Below are 19,444 nucleotides of genomic sequence, written 5' to 3' on the forward strand. Positions count from 1 at the left end.
GTCCGCGCCGCCGCTGGGGCCGGTTCCGTCGGTGTGTCGGCGGGGGTGGGTTGCCGGCGGGGTTCATCCTCCCTCTGCCGTTGGTCCGCTTCCTCCGCCGTCTGCTGGGTGTCTCCATCGTCCTCCTCCATGCTGACCGCCGTTGGGCTGTCGCTCCACGCCCGGTGCTGGGGTGCGATGTGGGGCGCGGGGTCCTCCGCTGGTTTCGGAAGGTATGTTGCTCCCTCCCGCGGTCGGGTCGTCTCCGTCGCCATCTCCCCTTGGGGTTGGAGCTGAGGCTCGGGTCGGGTCGGGTGGGCGTCCATGGCTCCGGGAGTCCGCGGTGCCTCTGGCCTCGGTCGGTCCTCCTCTGCTTCTTGCCGTGCGGCTCGCCCTCCTTGTCCGCGTCGCTCCGGCTTCATCTTTCTGGTCTTCTCGCCGTCTATTCCTCCCGCGGCTCGTTGTCGTCCGGTGGGGCTCGGCGAGGCTGAGTTTATGACTCTCAGCTTTATGTCATGCGCTGCCTACCTCTGATTAATGCTCAGACACTGGTTCGGTGGAACAGGCTCTGGTTTATTCACAGCGCAGGTACAGCATCGGGAAAAAAGCTGAGAGTGACAGGAGCGCGCCGGTGCGGGGTTTAAATACCCCGCGCCGGTCAGCGCCCCCTCACTCGCGGTCACGTCACCCCCCTTTGTCCAACACGTTGACCTGCCGGTGGGTGAGGGGTTGCGAGGCCCCGCTGGCGTTCCGGGATCGCCCATCATCGGTTTCTCTATTCCTCCGGTGATTGCTGTCAGCTGGGCGATCTCCGTTGTATTAGCGCTAATGGCTTGGGTGTGCTCCGTGATCCGTTTAGCTATTGTTTCTTGACCTTTAGTCGTTGTGAGTTGATGGCTACTTATCTTGAGCCCCTTCCCCTGTTTCCTTGCTATTGTCATGTGTGCCATTGCGCTGATGACTTCAGCTCAACGGCACTCATGACAATAACTAAACCTATCAAGAGTGCTTAATTGTCTTTAGTTTTATTAGTGGAGCTGTATTATAGTATAGTATCTCTTAACCTATATCATTACTGTAGAAAGTAAGGGAGATGACCTTGATGGAGATATGCAGGAACCATTACTTAGGCAAAAGGGGCTGAAACACTTTTTAAGTCCAGAACAATGAGATAACATTCCAAAGTGGCTCAGGCAGACGCCTCCCCGATTCACTGGCGTATAAGGAGGAGGAGGAGATACAGCAGAATCTGATCCACAAGATTTGTTATTATAGCCAATCTCAGTAAAAGTAGTTTTAGCCTTCCTGTGAAATCAATTTTCTAGTCTGGTCTACCTAGTTGGGGCAGACATCACTGATACTGTTTTTCACTCAGTCAAAATTCTTATCTTTATTTATTTATTATTTATTAATCAAATTTATCACCGCCCATCTCCCCCTGAGGAGGGACTCTGGGCGGTTTACAATGTTTTCTTTTTATTGTAGAGTTTTAATTTACAGAAGGAACTGCCAAATTTGGCTTCAGATCCATAAGAGAGGTGCGTAGCTGTCTCCACATGTTTCCAGTAGAGAAGAAACCAAGTTTATTTATTTATCAAATTTGTCACTGCCCATCCCCTCTCACTAGAAGGACTCTGGGCGGTTTACAACAAAATTATGGTTTATGAACTCAGCTTCCCAAGCCTTTTGGAAGCCCAGGTGAATTGGTGCCACCCTCTCTACCCTCACAATCTCAGATCAGCACACATCTCTCCATATATATGAAATCTGATTCCTGTAGTGCAGCTACTGGGGGAGCAGCTGTTTACTACTGTCTGTGCCATTGAAATACTTCTGTTCTCCTTGCTAGGTGGATAAGTGAGGACAGCCACCACCACTGGATTGTCCCATCCCCACCCATTTACATGACACAGCCTAGCCAATTTCATGTCATCACCCCTTGCTTGCTGTGGCCTTCTCTGCCCTCCCCCAAAAGAAAAGACAAGTACCCCTCCAGCCTGCAAAAAACTGCCTGTTCCTGGAGTAAACTGTGTAGTAATGAACAGCGGGTATATGCTTGCAATCTTCAGAGAGGCTTTTTACTCTTTTTGCCACCACGCATACCCCATTCTCTCTGCAATAACCACATTAGTATTTAAATGGCATTGAAAGCTTTGCACATGCTCAGTTTGATATTGTGGATTCTCATTCATCCACAGAGATTGCAGTTTAAATACAGCGTTTTGAGAGCTGATGCTGCACTACCGCAGATCTCTTCTTAAGCAAAGGAATAAAAGGCTTGGTTTTCTACATGGATCTATAATGCATTAGGCTATTTGCAAGACTTGTTTTCAGTTGGATCGGTTAGCAGTGGAGGATAAGGTTCCCATTCTCCGTCTTTATTAGGAAGGCAGATTTAAATCAAGGAAGGAGACAGGCAACAGCAATTGTGAGACATGCATTGTTTACTAACAAAATATATGGGCTCTGACTCAAGGGATTTCAAAGGCTAGGGGAAAACATGCAATCAGTCATGGATTTTAGCACTTCATCGGTGTTTGATCATCAGAAAGGTAAGATAGTTGTTTTTCATGCCAGGATTCATTCATGAATACGTGCCTCCTATCCTATAGTTGTATTTCAGGAACACAGCACAGAAAACTCTACGTTGTATGGGGAAAATCTGGGGTAACATGAATTTCAAGTCAAATTGCCCAGTTTGGTTTTCTGGACTTGTTGATTTTTAAAGCAGGTTCTTTCTGCATTTAAATATGCTACATAAATTGTTAATTGAAACAGGTGAATTATTGGTGGGGAAGGAACCTGCCTGTCCCTGACATTTGTTATCATCTTTGATCTATGGTTTTCCGTGCCATTCAAAACCTGCCTCCTATGTTTTGCCCTAAGTAATCAGTTGTGTTTCCTGATCCAGATAAATGGTTATGAAACTACAAAATGAAAGTAATAGAAAAAATTGTGGCTGGAGACATTATTTTCTTTGAAGAATTATTTAAATTGGCTGTTTGGGTATGTTTGTATTAAAATACATAATTAAGCTCACTGATTCTTAAAATTCTTAAAAGCATACCTTCTTTTCTGGACCAGTTAACATGGATGAGTAATAATCTCTTGGGAGTGGGAGATGATTTTTTTTTTCAATTTTCTGTTGAAGATCTTTATAATTGTCTATATTAAATGCTCAGTTCTATTTCTTTTTTAACTTTTCATATGACTTCCTATACTAATCAAAGGCTTAGATTTTTACTGTGAAATAACATTACAGACTGACATTGCCCTAACTATCTTTAGACTTCCCCATCCTCCCTGCCATTTCAATATTTTTTGTTTTTATTATTTTATCCATATTCTTGCTTTTGGTGCTATTGCTTATAGACTCTATTAATTTAGTTGCTGATATGCATCCTCACAGATCCTCCAATTCCAAAGCTACTCCATTTTGAATTAAATCGAAAGGGCAATTTCATGCAAGGTTTTGAACTTGGCATGGCATGGCTAAGAGTGAAGAGCAAGTGTGCATATGAATCACTGGATCACACCAAGGTAATTACATAGACTACAACGTTTGCCATCTAGGACCCTCTCTCCAGATACAGCCAGTTACACACTGAAAGGAAATTGACAACGTGACAAAGATTTCTCTATTCCCATTCAGAAAGGTGAGAGTCCTCATTCTTAGCAAAGAAGACCATATGCAGAGTGTGTACCAAGTACAACTCACTAAGTAATCAAAAGCAGCTCCTACACTATTGAAAAGTAGAGAAGGGTTCTTGGGCCAATGATATAATTAGCAGGTAGCCCTCCACTTTTGATTTTATCAATTAAACAAACTCTCATTTTATAAATTCTCCAACTATTCAACAAAAACTTCACATACCAGAATTGGACACATGAATTAACATTTGTAAATGTTATTGTTTTCTTTAAACATAAATCTCCCCTCCTGAGTATTCCAAGAGAAAGGCAAGTTAGACAGACCAACCTTTTGCATGGCCCACTGTCCTGTTGTCCTTCATTGACCTCAATGTTTACTTCACCACATCCAGTTTTATGCTGGTGTTTTTTTCCAGGGCTCACCAGTACTTGGCATATTACATGTAATAAAGCCAATGTGTACAAAATAACATGTAGTGGCCTTGCAGTTTGCATGCATTTTTTATTGCACCAAATTTCACTCCTATTTTGTTATTTGATTTTTCTATAGCTTTTATGCCACTCGCTTCCTGAGGCTCTCTGTGGCTTATATCCATCAAGAAATATAAGGTTTAAAACGTAAGCACTGATATTACTCAAGCAAGACATTTTCATGCTCTACCGAAATGGGGTAGGCTAATCCTCAACATTACCAAATGTTCTCCTGAAGCTCCATTTCTGATGTTACATGAATAATGGAATGACAGTGATGGGGGTATGAATAGCAGTTAGGATTTTATGCATCTGATTTCCATTCATTCATATTAAGGGCCCCATGCATGCAAAACATGTGTTTAAGACTATCTATACAATCCAGATTCCTGACCACTGAACATGCAGTTATACACATGGTGAGGGAGTTCTCTGAACCTTTTTATGCATGATAGCAGCAAGAAAAGACTGAGCATTGAGGAAGCCATTGCCATAGCACCCTCATCGAGAGCCTGGTAGACTTACCAGTAGAGTGGCAAAGAAAAGTAACAATGATGCTTTGAACAGTGTGCCAACTACAATCTATACTTTTCTTGGAGAATAATTCCAAGTCATTGTGGAAAATATAAATGTCAGACCCTTGAGAAAATGGGAGGGCTAAAGCTGTCACCCACCATGGATCTCTTCTGGTTACTCAAATCTTGGTAGGTGTCCAAGAATACTAAATGTTGATGGTCAAGTGAGGTCACCCTTAGATAATCCTGCTCCCCTTTCCCTATAATGCCACAAAGGAGATATTTTTCATAGGGAACACATCTTGTTCAAAACAGCCCTTGATCTCAGAGTTTTACCTGTGGTTCTACTAGCCTTCATATCTATTTTTAAAAGGCCAATAGCCAGTGTTAATATAAAGGTTAATGGTGTCTTGGTATCCTCTCCCACCCCCCTCTTTTTTTAAGACAGATTTAACTCATTCCTCCTGCTAGGCTGACATTAGCTTTCTGCAAGCAACTCCCCTTTTTTTTTTCTTTCGGACTGTTAACACTGGCCAGAATTGTGTTATGGGAAGACAGGGAAACAGGAAAACAGGAAATAGATGCATGGCAGTCCTTGGGGAAGTATTATACATGAACAGTTTTGCTTGTTCTGGTTTCCTTCTTCCTTGTTAAGGAATATGTTTTTATTATTGTATTGTAATAATTATTTCTGGAGAGAATCCATGTGGTCACTAAGAGTTGACACTGATTTCATAGCACTTAAACAATCAGTCATTATCATTTCCATTGTAAACTTCACGAAAATTAAACTATATTAGAAATTATTTTGAACTGCATTAATTAAAATAAAGAATAAAGTCCACTAGCAGCAGCAGTAAATTATAATAAATTTCTGTATAATTCCATCATTTCTGAAGATGGAATAAATTGCCACTTGTTGCCTAAAGGTCCAAGTGAGGCATAGCTGGACACTTGTGTGCAAGCATGCCCCTAGTGCCTGCTTAATGAAAGCTCCTGTCCAGTTAACTGAAGTGATAGGAGCTAATTACAGTATGTTCATGGTGCTGAAATATCCAGCAAACATTAGAAATGTGTATGAACACATGGCCTAAGAAATAGGTTGACTATGTGGCCCACTTTAAAGAGAAACAATCTATTTCAGTATCTTCTGAAGAGACATCCAGTTCAAGCCTAGTTTAAAGAAAGGGAAGTATCAAACCATAGAAAAAGCAGAGGTGATGACATAACATTCATTTGCATGGAATCCTTCTAGCTGTGGATGGGCTTATATTCCATATTATAGGCATATGCATTGTTAAAGTGGCTGAAGAAAGTAGCCTCAGAACATGGTGTTGGGTATCTTCTGTTCCATTCTGTGACCACTGGTCTATGAGGTTCCATCTCACTGCCTATGTTTTTAACACATACATAAACACAGTGGGAAAAGCCAACATACATAAGGTGCTCCCTGAAATCATAGCTATAAATTGTAATTACATAATATCCCAGTCACATAAAGCACCAATGTGCATGGAGCTCTGCACAACCAAGGCATCCTTTGCAGACAGCATCCTGAAAATGCATATTCAGTGAATATTGCCAATTGTGTAGTCCTGCTCCTTCCTTTTCCATGGGTTTATTTTTCAGGTGGAAAAGAGATAATCACATAGTACACTCTGAATATGAATATTGTTCAAAGACCACAGTACATAGGACTGATTTTCTCTAAACTGAAACAACATTAGTTGCTAGGTTACCTTTTGATTTAACAGCAAGGGAAGCATACCGCCACTTTGTTCTAAAAAGGATTATCCTAAAATCTCAGAGTTCAGCAATCTTGCTGTGGGTTTCCCCTATGCAGTGCTATAGAATTTGGGGATATCTCAGAGGGAAAAAACCACAGGAGGAACAAACCATTGTTTGCTATCCTCCCAACCATCTAAGCTTCTTCTTTTGCACAGACCAGTAAAACAGCTCAAGAAGAGAACAGACACAAAGACTTAATAGAAAAAAACTGTTTAGCCAACCAACATTTGGATGAAGACAAGATTTCTCTGAAATAATCAAACAGGCAGAACCTGTTTGTGGAAAAGCAAGTGACTCAAAAACAGTTCAGACTTTACTACAGCATAGAGTACTGAAATCCAAGTTTTGAAGATCTCTGGATCCAAATGATCTTCATGGATTCTCCTTCTTCATTCTCACTACTTTGGCACAGCCTTCTTCTGAGTCTAGGAACTCAGAAGAACTAAATATGGGAGAGAAAGGGTTTCTTAAGTGAAGAATCATCATCTATCTACAGTAGATGATTCAGTGCACTTGCATGGGCAGTCTTCATAGGAAATGGAACAACAGTTACTGGAACTCTACATTGAAAGTTGATGCTTTATTGTGAAATACACTTGTATGGGGTTTTTTTCTTTAGTAATCAATAGTTATGTAATCATCTTAAATTTGAAAGGAAAACATTGTTGTTTCACTATTAAACGTGGTTATTTCCTTCTTTCCAAGAGACAGGATTCTTCATTCTAATGCAAACTTTAATTTTCATAGGCGATTCAGCAGAAGAAATTGACCTAACTCTGGTGTATCAAGCAGCAGCTAATGGGGATATTAATACTTTAACTACTGTCATCCGTGAAGATCCTTCAATATTAGAATGCTGTGATAGTGAGGGTAAGGTAGCTGCAAATTGTAGCTAATTCCTACAGTTTTATTGTTTTTAGCACCACTTTTGATGAGACCATCTTCTCCGTTACTGAAGAAAAGTGGTGCTTTTTCTTGTGAGAGTCTTTATTCACAGCATTATTTATTTATTTATTTATTTATTTATTTATCAAATTTGTCGCCGCCCATCTCCGCTAACTGGAGGGACTCTGGGTGGTTTACAATATAGAATAAATATACAATAAAAATTCAAATAAATATACGATAAAATTCTAATAAAATCCCATTAAAACTAACGATTTCTTAACTACCCCAGCTCAAATGATAATTCCACCATCATTTACTATATTTCCTGTCCAGCAAACATGTCGTCAGTACAACAGTACAACAGATCTGAAATCTTAAGTGACTGCACACTGCAAATATGCTGAAATAACAAAGATTTATCAGGATCATACATACTGATCCTGGAAGACAATCAAAAGACAGTATGTGAGACAGGTTGATGCTGCTTAGTGGCAATATGGATCTCCATTCAGTTTTATTGGGGCCATTCATTGTACGCTTTCTGTACAACTTTGTGGGGGGGAAAAAACCAAGGGTTTGATAATGACTTGCACTTAGATATGTATATCCTGTCTTTAGCATCACAATCACAGGTTGTTATTCTCTCAGATTGGGCTAGAGAAAAGGATTGGCCCCAAATCACCCAGTGAGCTCCATAACTGAGTAGAGACAACCTAGATCTCTCTGGTCCCATTCCAACACTGACCACTATGCTGCAATGGCTCCCCACTATTGAAAAAGTGTAGGGGGAGGTATGTGTTCTTTCAGAACCCTTAGGAACTGTAGTGCAGGAGCTTACATTCTTCCATGTTTTGCATCACAAATGTGGTGCCCCCTCCTGACTGGCTCTGACATGTAGAGTATCTGCACCTGTAGTCACATGGCAGCAGTGATACCAGTGACACCTGTCAAACTGAGAGCAAGTGACATCACAGATAACTCCATTCCTGAATAGTCTGATGACATTAATGGACAGTATGGGTTATTGACCAAAGCAGGAATTGCAGCAGCAGTAATAGTCATAAGAAATGCTGGGAAGCATCTAGTTTGGATCAACTGCTTCCAGAGAGTGAATACGAAAATGTTTTTGATTAACCAAAGCTTATGGGGTAGAAATTGGCAATGAGCATATTTTAAAACAGGGCCAGAAAACAATTGGCATTCTTTCTTTCTTTTATTTTATTTTATATCCCGCCTTTATTTTTATAAATAACTCAAGGCGGCGAACATACATCTAAATATTTAATGATATTTAATGTCAATAATTCCAAATGACACATTTGAAATCATATGTAATTACATTGAACATTGTGGCCATAGTGGGCAAAGTGCTGATACACAATTTCATACAAATGAGTGGAGCCAAGATCTCTAGAGTGTTTGAGGCATTTAGGGTTGAGAAATTGTGATGTTCAGATATGTTAGGCCTGAGTTCACACCTCCATTATTAAGGTAGTCTGTTTCATGGGGCAGAAAATATCCAGTTTAAAGGTCATATACAACTGAGTCACCGCTTGCTGAAAAACACTAATCAGTTAAAATAGCCACAGGACTAATGAGGAAAAGACACATATCAGAGTTGTGTGGCAAGCCAAATGTTATCAATAGATGAAGCAACTCTCCAGCAAGAAAAAATATACAATATATCTGGGTCTTTTGATGTAAAAATAATTAGGAAGAAAAAGGAGAAAGTAGAAGCTCTTCTGCTTCTTTTCTCATACCACAGTTTGAGGCCATTCAAGAAAGCAGAAAGTGGGGAAGTGATTGAAGCTCTGCCTGTTTTTTATGTGTGTCACAAACACAACACACATTAAAAACAGTCAAAGTTTTGATTGCACCACCGCAGCAACCATTTTGACTTTTTTTTAACCACACCCCATGGACACCACTGAGTACTTCTGAGCTTCTGGGTCACATTTTGGACTTGCCTGGTATTCAGAGGGCATATGTGATACACAAAAGAAAACGGAAGTTTAAAAAGGGGAAATAGTAAGTTTATTACTTCCACACGACTGAGACAGATCAAAAATCTAAGCACCGGAATAAGTAATTCCTCATGCTCACAAAATGCTACTGTGTAAGATTTGTCAGCATATTTAAAAGCCCTGCCTGAAAAAGAAAGCAATTAGAACAGCATAAATAAATATAACCATGCCTCACGTTTCAAAGTTTTGCTGTTGATTTGTTCTGTTTACTCTCTGTACAGTTTTTAGTTAGCAATCCTTACAGGCAAAAATTAACATCAATAGGCAAAAGATAAGACAGGATATGCTGTCTAGGTCAAATGGATGGTTTATGAGATTCTAGAGGGGAAAGAATAATGGCCATCATCACATTCTCCGTGTGAAAGAGTAAATGGTATGCCAGATTCTACCTGCTGATGAATATTCTCACCAAGAGGCTCCATGTAGATATTAAATAGGAGTGGGGAGAGAGTCAAGCTCTGAGAACCCTGTAAAACAGAGGCTTGGGGCTAGACCTCCCCCACACCTCAAATATCTGAAATCAGCCTCAGATGAAAGAGAAGAACCAGCACAAAACCATGCCCCTCTTCATATCCTCTTAAGCCAGACAGGGAAGAGACCATGACTGATGGTATCAAAGATCACTTCAGATCAAGAAGGAGCAGGACAGATATGCCACCCTATTCCAAGCCCACCAGAGTACAATCAACTCATCTCAGTGCTATAAACCAGCCTGAAAACTGACTGTATGTATATATTTGTGAACAGAGCATTTCACAAATGTTTATCCTCATTCTCTTTCTACATGCCTATCCAAGTATGTACGTATGTATATATGTGTGTATACACACTCACACACCAAATATATACAATAAATGAGTTCATGTATCCTATGAAATCAGCTTTAATCAATGAATACTGTCTCAGCACTTTGAATAGTAAGAATGGAGGGATCCCAATCAAGAATTAAAGCCATCTACTCCCACAGCCTATAGCCTGCATCTGAATTCCAGATACATAAACCAGGTTCACATATGCTAAACTATGGTTTGCTTAATTTATTGAATATTTAACAGTTAATTCATTGGATATGTATCCCACCTTTCCTCTGGGGATTCAGCGTGGCATATGTGGAACTCCCTTCTCCAATTAATCCCTCACAACCACAGCCCCATGAAGTAGGTTAGGCTGAGCTATAATGACTGGTACCAAGTCACCCCGCCAATTTAGGTGGTTGAATGTGGAAATGTGGTGTTGAAACTGGGTCTCCTTTAATTTCTACCCTGCAGTTGGAGTAGATTGAAAAACTTCAAGGGAGATTTGGAAACAGCATTATAATAAAATTAATCCAGATAATTACTGAGGTTGGAGTTTCTGGATGAGTAACAAGTCTTTTATCAATATAAATTCCCTTTAAAAAAAATGTTTGATACATCACTACTATATTGTTTGTACTAAGAAAATGTTTCCTGTTTGTATCTTTTTTTTTCCTTCCCAAGGCTGTACTCCTTTAATGCATGCCATTTCAGGACGCCAACTTGATACAGTGAAATTGTTGCTAAAGATGGGAGCCAATATTAACACTCAAGATGCCCGTGGGCGCACTAGTTTATCTCTGGCAACCTATCTGGTACAGCATTTCCTTTTCTTACACGTTGTTTTGGGAAAGTATTGAGCTGAAATAGAGAAGTGAACATTCTTTATTAGAGCCAGTAGTTAGGCCTAACAAAAGTAGTTACCAGTTAAATGAGACATACAAAATCATGTTAAATTTTAGCTCAAGTTTTTTTAAAATATAAACCACATAATCTTTTGAAGTAAAGTGCTCAACCTTATATTTAGTTTCATTGCCCCTTCTAGGAAAGAGAGAAGGAGAAATATGTTTGAAAATTTATCAGGATATGTATAATGTATTATTTTAGTGATGGAGCTGTGCTGCAGGTATATTCCAGTTCATTTCTTTCTCTTAGGTTGAGTGCAGAAATAATTCTGTTAATTTCCACCAGTACTCTATTGTGACCAGCACTGACAACCTAGAGGCTGTAATGACAAAAACTACCCCCCACTCCATCCTCCACTGCCCCAATGCTATCCTCCTGTGGATCAGTTAAATAAATCTACATGGAAAGAAAGGGACAAAGCCTCCGCCAGCTCATCTGCAGTAGCTCTGACCAGTCAGATTGTATAGGATTTTTTTAATTCTACAGTAAAAACAATGAACAAAATATGAGAAGGATCAGACAGACAGACAGACAGCCACAATGGTGCTTAGGGTATCAGCTAGGATGACAATTACCCAGTAAACAGGATATGGTCTTGGTTTGTGGGGTTACCTAGCATTGGGCAATGCATTAGTTGCTTGCCGTGTGTAGCACCACATCGGCCATGGGGTAGCATGAAAGTGCCCACTAATTTGGGGAAGAAGGATGGAAATTCAGTGCAGAATCTTTACTCAGCCCACAAGATTTTCAGAGTAATTGAAACTTTGTTCTATTTTCAGGGATGGCTTGAGGGTTGTGTTACCCTGCTAAGAAATGGAGCCAGACAGAGCATCCCAGATAAAAATGGAAGATTACCTCTACATGCTGCCACTGCTGACCCCAGTGTCAGGTATCCTTCTTGAAACTACTCCAAGATAATTATTTAATAATGTTTTTCTTGTAATTTGTACCTTTTTTATTGTATGAGTAACATCATCTCCCCTAGGCAGTCCATACATTAGAATAAGATTAGAATTTCATTAGATTCTACCCAATCAAAATGTTAGTCATTTTGCTTTTTTATTAAGCATCCTGAGCTGTCAGTTAAACACATAAAGAATTGCAGAATTTCACAGCTGTTGTGTTGCTTAATTTACTAGGGGTTTGGAGCAACAGATCTGAGGCATTTATCCTCCCTTTTTGTTCAGAGAAATCTCTGAGGCTGTTAATGAGGGTACGGCCGAGAGACATCCATGTGCAACCCCCATTTGTTTCAACTGTTGCTTCAATGTGTGAGATTTGCAACTGCAATGTATGCAACCTGCATCAACATGCTGCCTATGTGCACAAGTCACATTTAGTAACAAACCTGGTTTTTACAAATACATTTTAAATGCCTTATTTTCCCAGCTAAGGAAAAAATTATGTGAGAGAGAATCAAAAAGCACTTACCCTCATTAAATATAAACCTCTTTTTTCAACACTGCCTCAGAAGTGATTATATGTTTTTTTTCTGGAGTAGAGAACAGAAACAGAAACACCCTTCTGTTTTTGAAGGGTGACACAATGCAAGTTTAATTTAGAAATAAGAAGCTCTTTAAAAAGGCAGTTTTGTATAGCAGCTGTAGGGTACTTCCAAATGGCTAGCGCCATCACCACCATCCATCACCAAACTTCTGCAAAAGTGTGCAATTGTCCTAACTCCAGCTATGGTCCCACCACCTGATCAATGAGAGAACACAACAATAAGCTCTCTGCCAAGGCCAGTATGACTGGGAAAAGCACAGCTACAGGAATGGCACCAAGCTTCTATTGTGGACTCTCTTGTGCTTCTCTTTAAAGTATAGCCATTGTCTCCAATCTTCCACTATTACATATAAATATGTACATCTGTTCCCTTTTTGGGACTTTTGTATGTTTTGGGTTTTATTACTTTTTGTTATTGTTGCTGCAGATTTCCTCTTTGGCAAGGGGCAGTGCATAATGAGCCACCTTATTCTAGGCTGACAAAGAAGAAATCACATTTTCAAATCCAACATCATACCAGAAGACTCTGGGGTGAAGAAGTTTGCTTTTAGAAACCAGTCATGTTAACTCCAGAGCCAGGGTTTATCCCATGACTCTCAAAGGCAACACAGATTGGATGGATGGGTGGATGGATGGATGGATATTTAAGATACTAGATTATATAAAGCAGTTACTCATAAAGTTTCAACCCAAAGTTCTCAGTTGGCACAAATGACCAGTTTTGAATTATCATACTTTGGACACATTATACAAAGACCTAGCTCTCTAGAGAAGGCTCTAATGCTGGGAAAGGTGGAAGGAAAGAGATGAAGACAACAACTAGCAGCAAGGTGGATGGACTCAGGTACAGTGGTGATGGATACACCATTGGAAGACCTGAAGGACCAGGTTAGGGACAGATTGTCATAGAGGAAATCTATCTATGTGGTCACTAAGACTTGACACTGACTTGATGGCATGTAATCAATCACTCATAAAGTAATCAAAAAGTTGCACAAGTCCTATAATTCAGTGGATTTATATACACACAAACAAAAACCAAAATCAAATTTATTTATAATTGCTATAATTATTTACTGATTTTCTTGAAACAGGTAAGGAGTAACAGTGTTAGCTTGAGATAAGAGCTTGGTGCCATCCAGATCTTTCGGACTTGAAATCCCTTTAGCTCCAGCCAGCATGATTAAGAGCAAAAGATGTAGACATTACAGACCAATATGTACCCTTTGCCTGGTATTATTTGTTTTATTCTGTGCAAATTATAAATTGAATTAGATGTGTACAGTACATGGTACATGTATATACATCAAATTTTGCGAGATATGCACAAAAATAAGGATTCTGAGGAAACATTTCTGTGTGATTGATGAACTGATGAAAATTATATGTGCAGCCATGCATGACACTTAATTCACCATTTGCATCCGCATCTCTCAAATTATCTTATTGTCAACTGTTTTGTTAATTTCCTGCCATCTTCATTTTTATTACCACATCAGTTGAATGGTATACTTTGAGGTTATCAGGACAACCACAACAGCACTATTATTAAATAAAATGTCCATAGAAAATGGACTGGTGATGTTTAGAAAGAAATAGTAATTTGCTTTTACAGCAGAACACCGGGATCCCTGCAAAATAAAATTTCTATAATCCCCATGGTAACAGGTAAACCTTTGGTCAGAACGGAAGTAGGCCAGCTGCTCAGCTCCTTTTCTATCAATCCAAGTCAACAAAATTAGTCCTTCTGAATATGAGCACTCTCTTACTGGAAGGCTGAAGTACCACTGTTCTTCAACCTATATATTTGTTTTTCTCTTTATCTCCACTCAACCTTGCTATTACAAGTAGACAGGAAATCTGACTGCAGAAGGGAATAACAAGAGCAGTATGCCAGTGATAAGGGTGATGATGAGGTTGGTAGTAGTCATAATACCAACAATGACAATTTGTAAAAATCAGCCCTAAGACAGCCCAGATTAAATGCCAAGAATAGCTGACCTCTGACAACTGTATAAATTCCTCAATTGAAGGAAATATATTTATTTATATTTACTTTGTAATGCCTATTTTGTTTTTCATAATCATAGGGAGTCATGAAGGAGACAGAAAATCTATAACTTGCCATTAGAAATCTTATTTAGCCTCTTCCTGGCTTCTGTAAATTAAGTCAGACTTGAGTCAGGAGATTTTTTTTACTGCCTTCTTGAAGAAATGCTTTTTATTTTATTTTATATTATTTTATTTTATTATTTTATTTATATGGCTGCCCATCTCATGTACATGACAGTTAAAACAGGATAAAAGAAGAATGAAAATACAACCAATAATTATAAACATAAATAACATAAAAATAGCAGCCAAGAACACTCACAGTGTCCCACAATCAATATAGCCAAGAAATCCACACGATCAGGGCCCCAGGCTTGATGGCAGAACCAGGTTTTTAATGTCTTGTGAAAGGCTAGTAGGGTCAGGGCAAATCTGATTGAAGTTTAAAGACTAGAGAAGTACTTGGGTTATTCACAGACAGCCTTCCCCACCTTGGTTCCCAATCTATGTGGTCATTCCAGCTGCAGATTGTAGGCACTGAAAACCAGCACACCTGGAGCAGAACAGATGGGGATATTTAAGGTTATTTCCACAAAAGGGCTCTGCAGCAGTTCAGGGCCAGCGCTAACCTGTGCAGTCATACAACACTTTGATACCCAAGTTAGTGTTTTTTTCGCTCTGGTGTTTTCTTTGCAGGATTACAGCTTGCAGATGGTTTATTTTCCCATTGGTAAAAACTCTTGTCAAGAAGGAGAAGGTTGGAGGCTGGTCAATAATTATCCAGAAATTCTAGGCCAAGGGATGGCTTCTTGAGGATGCTGTGCACAACCACTGCCTTCGAGGCAGGCAATCATTCTCCTCCTCTCAAGGGTGCATTTATCACTGCCTTGACCCAGCCCCCAGCACCTCCCTGGCAGCTTTCATAATTCAGGAGGGGCAGAGATCCAAACTACAGGTGATAGAGCCAATGCCTCAGAGAACTCTTGTCCACTTCCTTTGGACTCACAGATTCCAACTTACCTCAGGTAACCTTGCAAGATGTGATCTTAGTCACCTCCTCAGGACGTGGCCAGCGAGCATCTACCTCTGAAAAGTTCTGAGCAATTTAACAGGTGCACATTCACACACTCAAACACACACACCCATAAATACTTGTATAATTCAGCATATCTCAGGTATTTAATATAATGAATCGTAATCCATGAAAGTTTATGCCATAATAAATGTGTTAGCCTTTAGGATAACAGAATGATTTGTTGATTTTTATGTAACAGACTAAAAGAGTCACGGTCAAGAGTACAGCTTAACAAGTGAGGGAATGCTTGCAATGGGGCTATGTTCCTTAAGCCATTAAATTTATTTATTTATTTGTTTGTTTGTTTGACAGATTTATAAGGCCGCCCAACTCACACATGGTAACTCCAGGGGCTTACAGAGTTAAAAACCATAAAAACACAATGGACACCCCCCCGGTGGCAACAAACACATTCATATCAGCCGCTTGATTGGCTCTGAAGTGATCTGGGATCCCCAGGCCCATTGACAGAACCACGTCTTCAGGGCCTTCTGGAAAAGGAGCAAGGAGGGGGCCAATCTTATCTCTGGGGGGATGATGTTCCAAAGGGAGGGAGCCACCACGGAGAAGGCCCTTTTCCTCGGCCCCACTAGATAAACTTCCCTAACTGAAGGTACCTGCAACATACCCTGCCTCCCCGCTCTAGTGAACCAGGAGGATGTAACTGGGGAAAGGCAGTCCTGCAAATAACCTGGCCCCAAGCCATGTAGCGCTTTAAAGGTGATAGCCAGGACCTTGAACTGGACCCCGCAGCAAATTGGTAACCAATGCAGCTCCTGCAAAAGAGGTGACAGAGGCACAAATCTAGACTTGAACAAAACTATGCGGGCTGCTGCATTTTGAACCAACTGAAGCTTCCGGATACTTTTCAAGGGCAGCCCCATGTAGAAAGCATTACAGTAGTCCAAATGGGAGATGACTAGGGCGTGGGTGACTGTGAGAAGGGCAGTCTTGTAAATTCAAACATCTCGATTAAAAGAAGTGATTCTTGTCATTGATGTGGTCCCATGGATTCTAGAACCATAGGTGGTAAAGAAGGATACCATCTGGTCAAAATAAGATCATTTAAGTGCTATTGAACTTGGTTCATAATGTTTGGATTATCATGTAATATCATGTATTGGATATAATCTTGTTCTCCATAGGCTTTTATCTGTATTGCTTCAGCAGTCGGACCTAACTGAAGTTAATCATCAGGATAATGAGGTAAGCAGACAAATCTCCACCTGAATGTATTCAACTATGTAGAATTGGGATAGATTTAAAAACATGGTCTCTGAGACAGTCATTCATACTAGAGATCTAAAACCAGCTCACCCCATTTAGCACTCGGGTGAGCATTCTTTTCTACACCCAGATGAATCATGCAGGCAAAAAAACAGCAAACTGCCCAGTTTGCAGTATGTGCATTGTGCCTTTCAGTTCCTCCTAAGCAGAATTTGATAGGTAAATGAGTGACAGCAAAGATACACTGAAAAATACTGCTTTAGATCATGGGTGATTTACCGTTTTCTAGCAAGCAGAATCCTCTGACTGTGATTGCTAAAACTGATAGCAATTTCTTACCATTTTTAAGTGGGAAATGTGAAAACCATAGTGTAAATATTAAAATAGGCTTATCACAGTTAAAAAAGAACAACAAGGACACTCTCTCGGATTCCTTCTCCAAACCTGTCTCCACTCCGTTTGCAGGCCTCAACCCCCACCCCTAAAATCTCAAGTGAGCTCTTGTCCATCAGAAGGTAGCTTCTACTGTAGACAGAAACTTCTAGCCCCATTTAAAGGTGGAAGAGTGGACAAGAGTCCACAGAAGAGTGGGCATACAGTGATTATCTCTGCCCTGACCACTGAATGGCATCACATTAAGAGGTAATAGAGAAAACAAGGTTCTGAAGGCAGCGCAACTACAGAAAGCATGAGAAACTCTACCACATTCTATCTGTATCCCACTAGAGCTATTTAGGTAACGGCGTTCCGTGAGTCATGCTGGCCACATGACCCGGAAGTGTCCTATGGACAACGCCGGCTCCAAGGCTTTGAAACGGAGATGAGCACCGCCCCCTAGAGTCGGACACGACTGGACTTTACGTCAAGGGAAACCTTTACCTTTACCTTTACCTTTAACTGCCATGCCAAGATAGGGAGTTTTGTTTGTTTTGCTATCTTATTCTAGAGGAGATAGCATCTTATGCTTATTAAGATATAAGTTATCTATCTTATTCTAGATAAGAAAAGCTTTTTCTCTTTATGACCAATTCTACCTTCTAGAGAAGGCATATGTTACCAAAAGCTCTAACCTCCAGCCTTTCTCAACCTTTTGACCCTGGAGGAACCCTTGAAATATTTTTCAGGCCTCAGGGAACCCCTGCACAGTCAGGCTCAAATATAGGCCAGAAGTTACAAAATTATTATATTCGTTTCATGGGTGGGCCTCTATATATGCATTAACAGTGTTCTTAAACTAAAAGTAAAGAATGAAAGTTACCTCTTTAATGTGAAGCTGCCTGAATCTGAAATAATTCTTTAAATAAATCGTGATCTCCCAGGGAACCCCTAGTGACCTCTCATAGAACCCTAGGGTTCCACGGAACCCTGGTTGAGAAACCCTGCTCTAACGGTTTGGGTTGTGATTTTCAGGGAATGACATCACTCCATTGGGCTGCGTTCCACAATCAACCTCAGCATGTTCAGACATTGCTGCATAAAGGAGCAGATCCAACTTTGGTGGACAAAGATTTCAAAACAGCTCTTCACTGGGCAGTACAGGTATGGAACAATAGCTAACGGTGTAGTGGCTGAAGTGTCCCTTTTGTCTCCATAATGTGAAACCTTGGACGGGGAAGGAAAAAGGATTATGACCCTAGTCGCAACAGAATCTGAAACCTGCCCAAACCAATGGGAGAATTGTACACAATGGCTAATCCAGCTGTGTCTCACACCCATCACACTGAGAACGGCACACTAGGGTACAGTATGATGGAGTTTTTAAAGATGAATAAAAGAACTCCAAGCAGGTAACAACAATCTTGCAAAGTAGAAGCATGAACCCAAAACTTGCACATTAAGCTTAATTACGTTCAGAAAATAAATTCAGTCTTCACACGGTAGTTAGATGAAGAGAAAAAAAGGTAGCTTACATTTATTCAGTAGATCTGGATACAAGTAGATTCATAGTAGAAAGCACTTATTCATCACTGGTTCTTTGTAGACACATTTCTATGTGGAATAGAAATGTCTGCATGCAAGCGAGATAAGAGGATGAGAGCTGCATTCTGCAGCACCTCCTGCTTGCAGGAGTGCCCAAGAGGTAATGGAGATTTTTAATCCCCAAACCCAAGAAGGAGGAGGAAGTAGAAATCAGGTGACCCATGTGACATCCCACAAGCACAATAGAGATGTGTTTACTAGAAAGACCCCCTTATGCTTATGAGACAATGCTGAGTTGACCCCTGATAATTCCAACACAGTAGAGAGACAAGTCATTCTTGCCTCATTTTTAAAATTCTTGTAAAACTATTTCAACATCAGTTATATTCATATCCTCAGAGGTAACTTCAGCATGCAAAAAAGGTGATTCACCTTTTAAGGATTGCTTTACTATAAGGCTGTTTAAGTTCAAGAAATGCAAAAAAGCTGGCTTCTGGTTGCAAAAAGAAAGGAACGTGAATGCAGCTTTGACTAAAACCACTCTGAGATCCAAATTGCAACCGTGGGTCTTGGGAAAGGCTGAGCTGATATTACCACATGACATTGTCACACAGATGTTAGCACACCACGGCCCCAGATGGCTCAGGG

The 19,444-nt window shown here is 40.3% G+C and overlaps 1 protein-coding gene across 1 annotated transcript in view; it reads left to right on the top strand.

Annotated features, from left to right (window-relative positions):
- Positions 1 to 2,488: 2,488 nt before the first annotated feature.
- The window catches only part of ANKRD55 (ankyrin repeat domain 55), a 29,144-nt gene continuing 12,188 nt past the window's right edge, over positions 2,489 to 19,444 (top strand). The window contains exons 1-6 of the mRNA XM_063296745.1: positions 2,489 to 2,531; positions 7,152 to 7,274; positions 10,795 to 10,925; positions 11,796 to 11,905; positions 16,795 to 16,855; positions 18,287 to 18,415. Coding sequence (XP_063152815.1) covers positions 2,492 to 2,531; positions 7,152 to 7,274; positions 10,795 to 10,925; positions 11,796 to 11,905; positions 16,795 to 16,855; positions 18,287 to 18,415 — 594 coding nt within the window. The 5' untranslated portion in view covers positions 2,489 to 2,491. The remainder of the gene's footprint in view (positions 2,532 to 7,151; positions 7,275 to 10,794; positions 10,926 to 11,795; positions 11,906 to 16,794; positions 16,856 to 18,286; positions 18,416 to 19,444) is intronic.

Source organism: Candoia aspera, chromosome 2 (assembly GCF_035149785.1).
Source record: "Candoia aspera isolate rCanAsp1 chromosome 2, rCanAsp1.hap2, whole genome shotgun sequence".
Lineage (NCBI taxonomy): Eukaryota > Metazoa > Chordata > Lepidosauria > Squamata > Boidae > Candoia > Candoia aspera.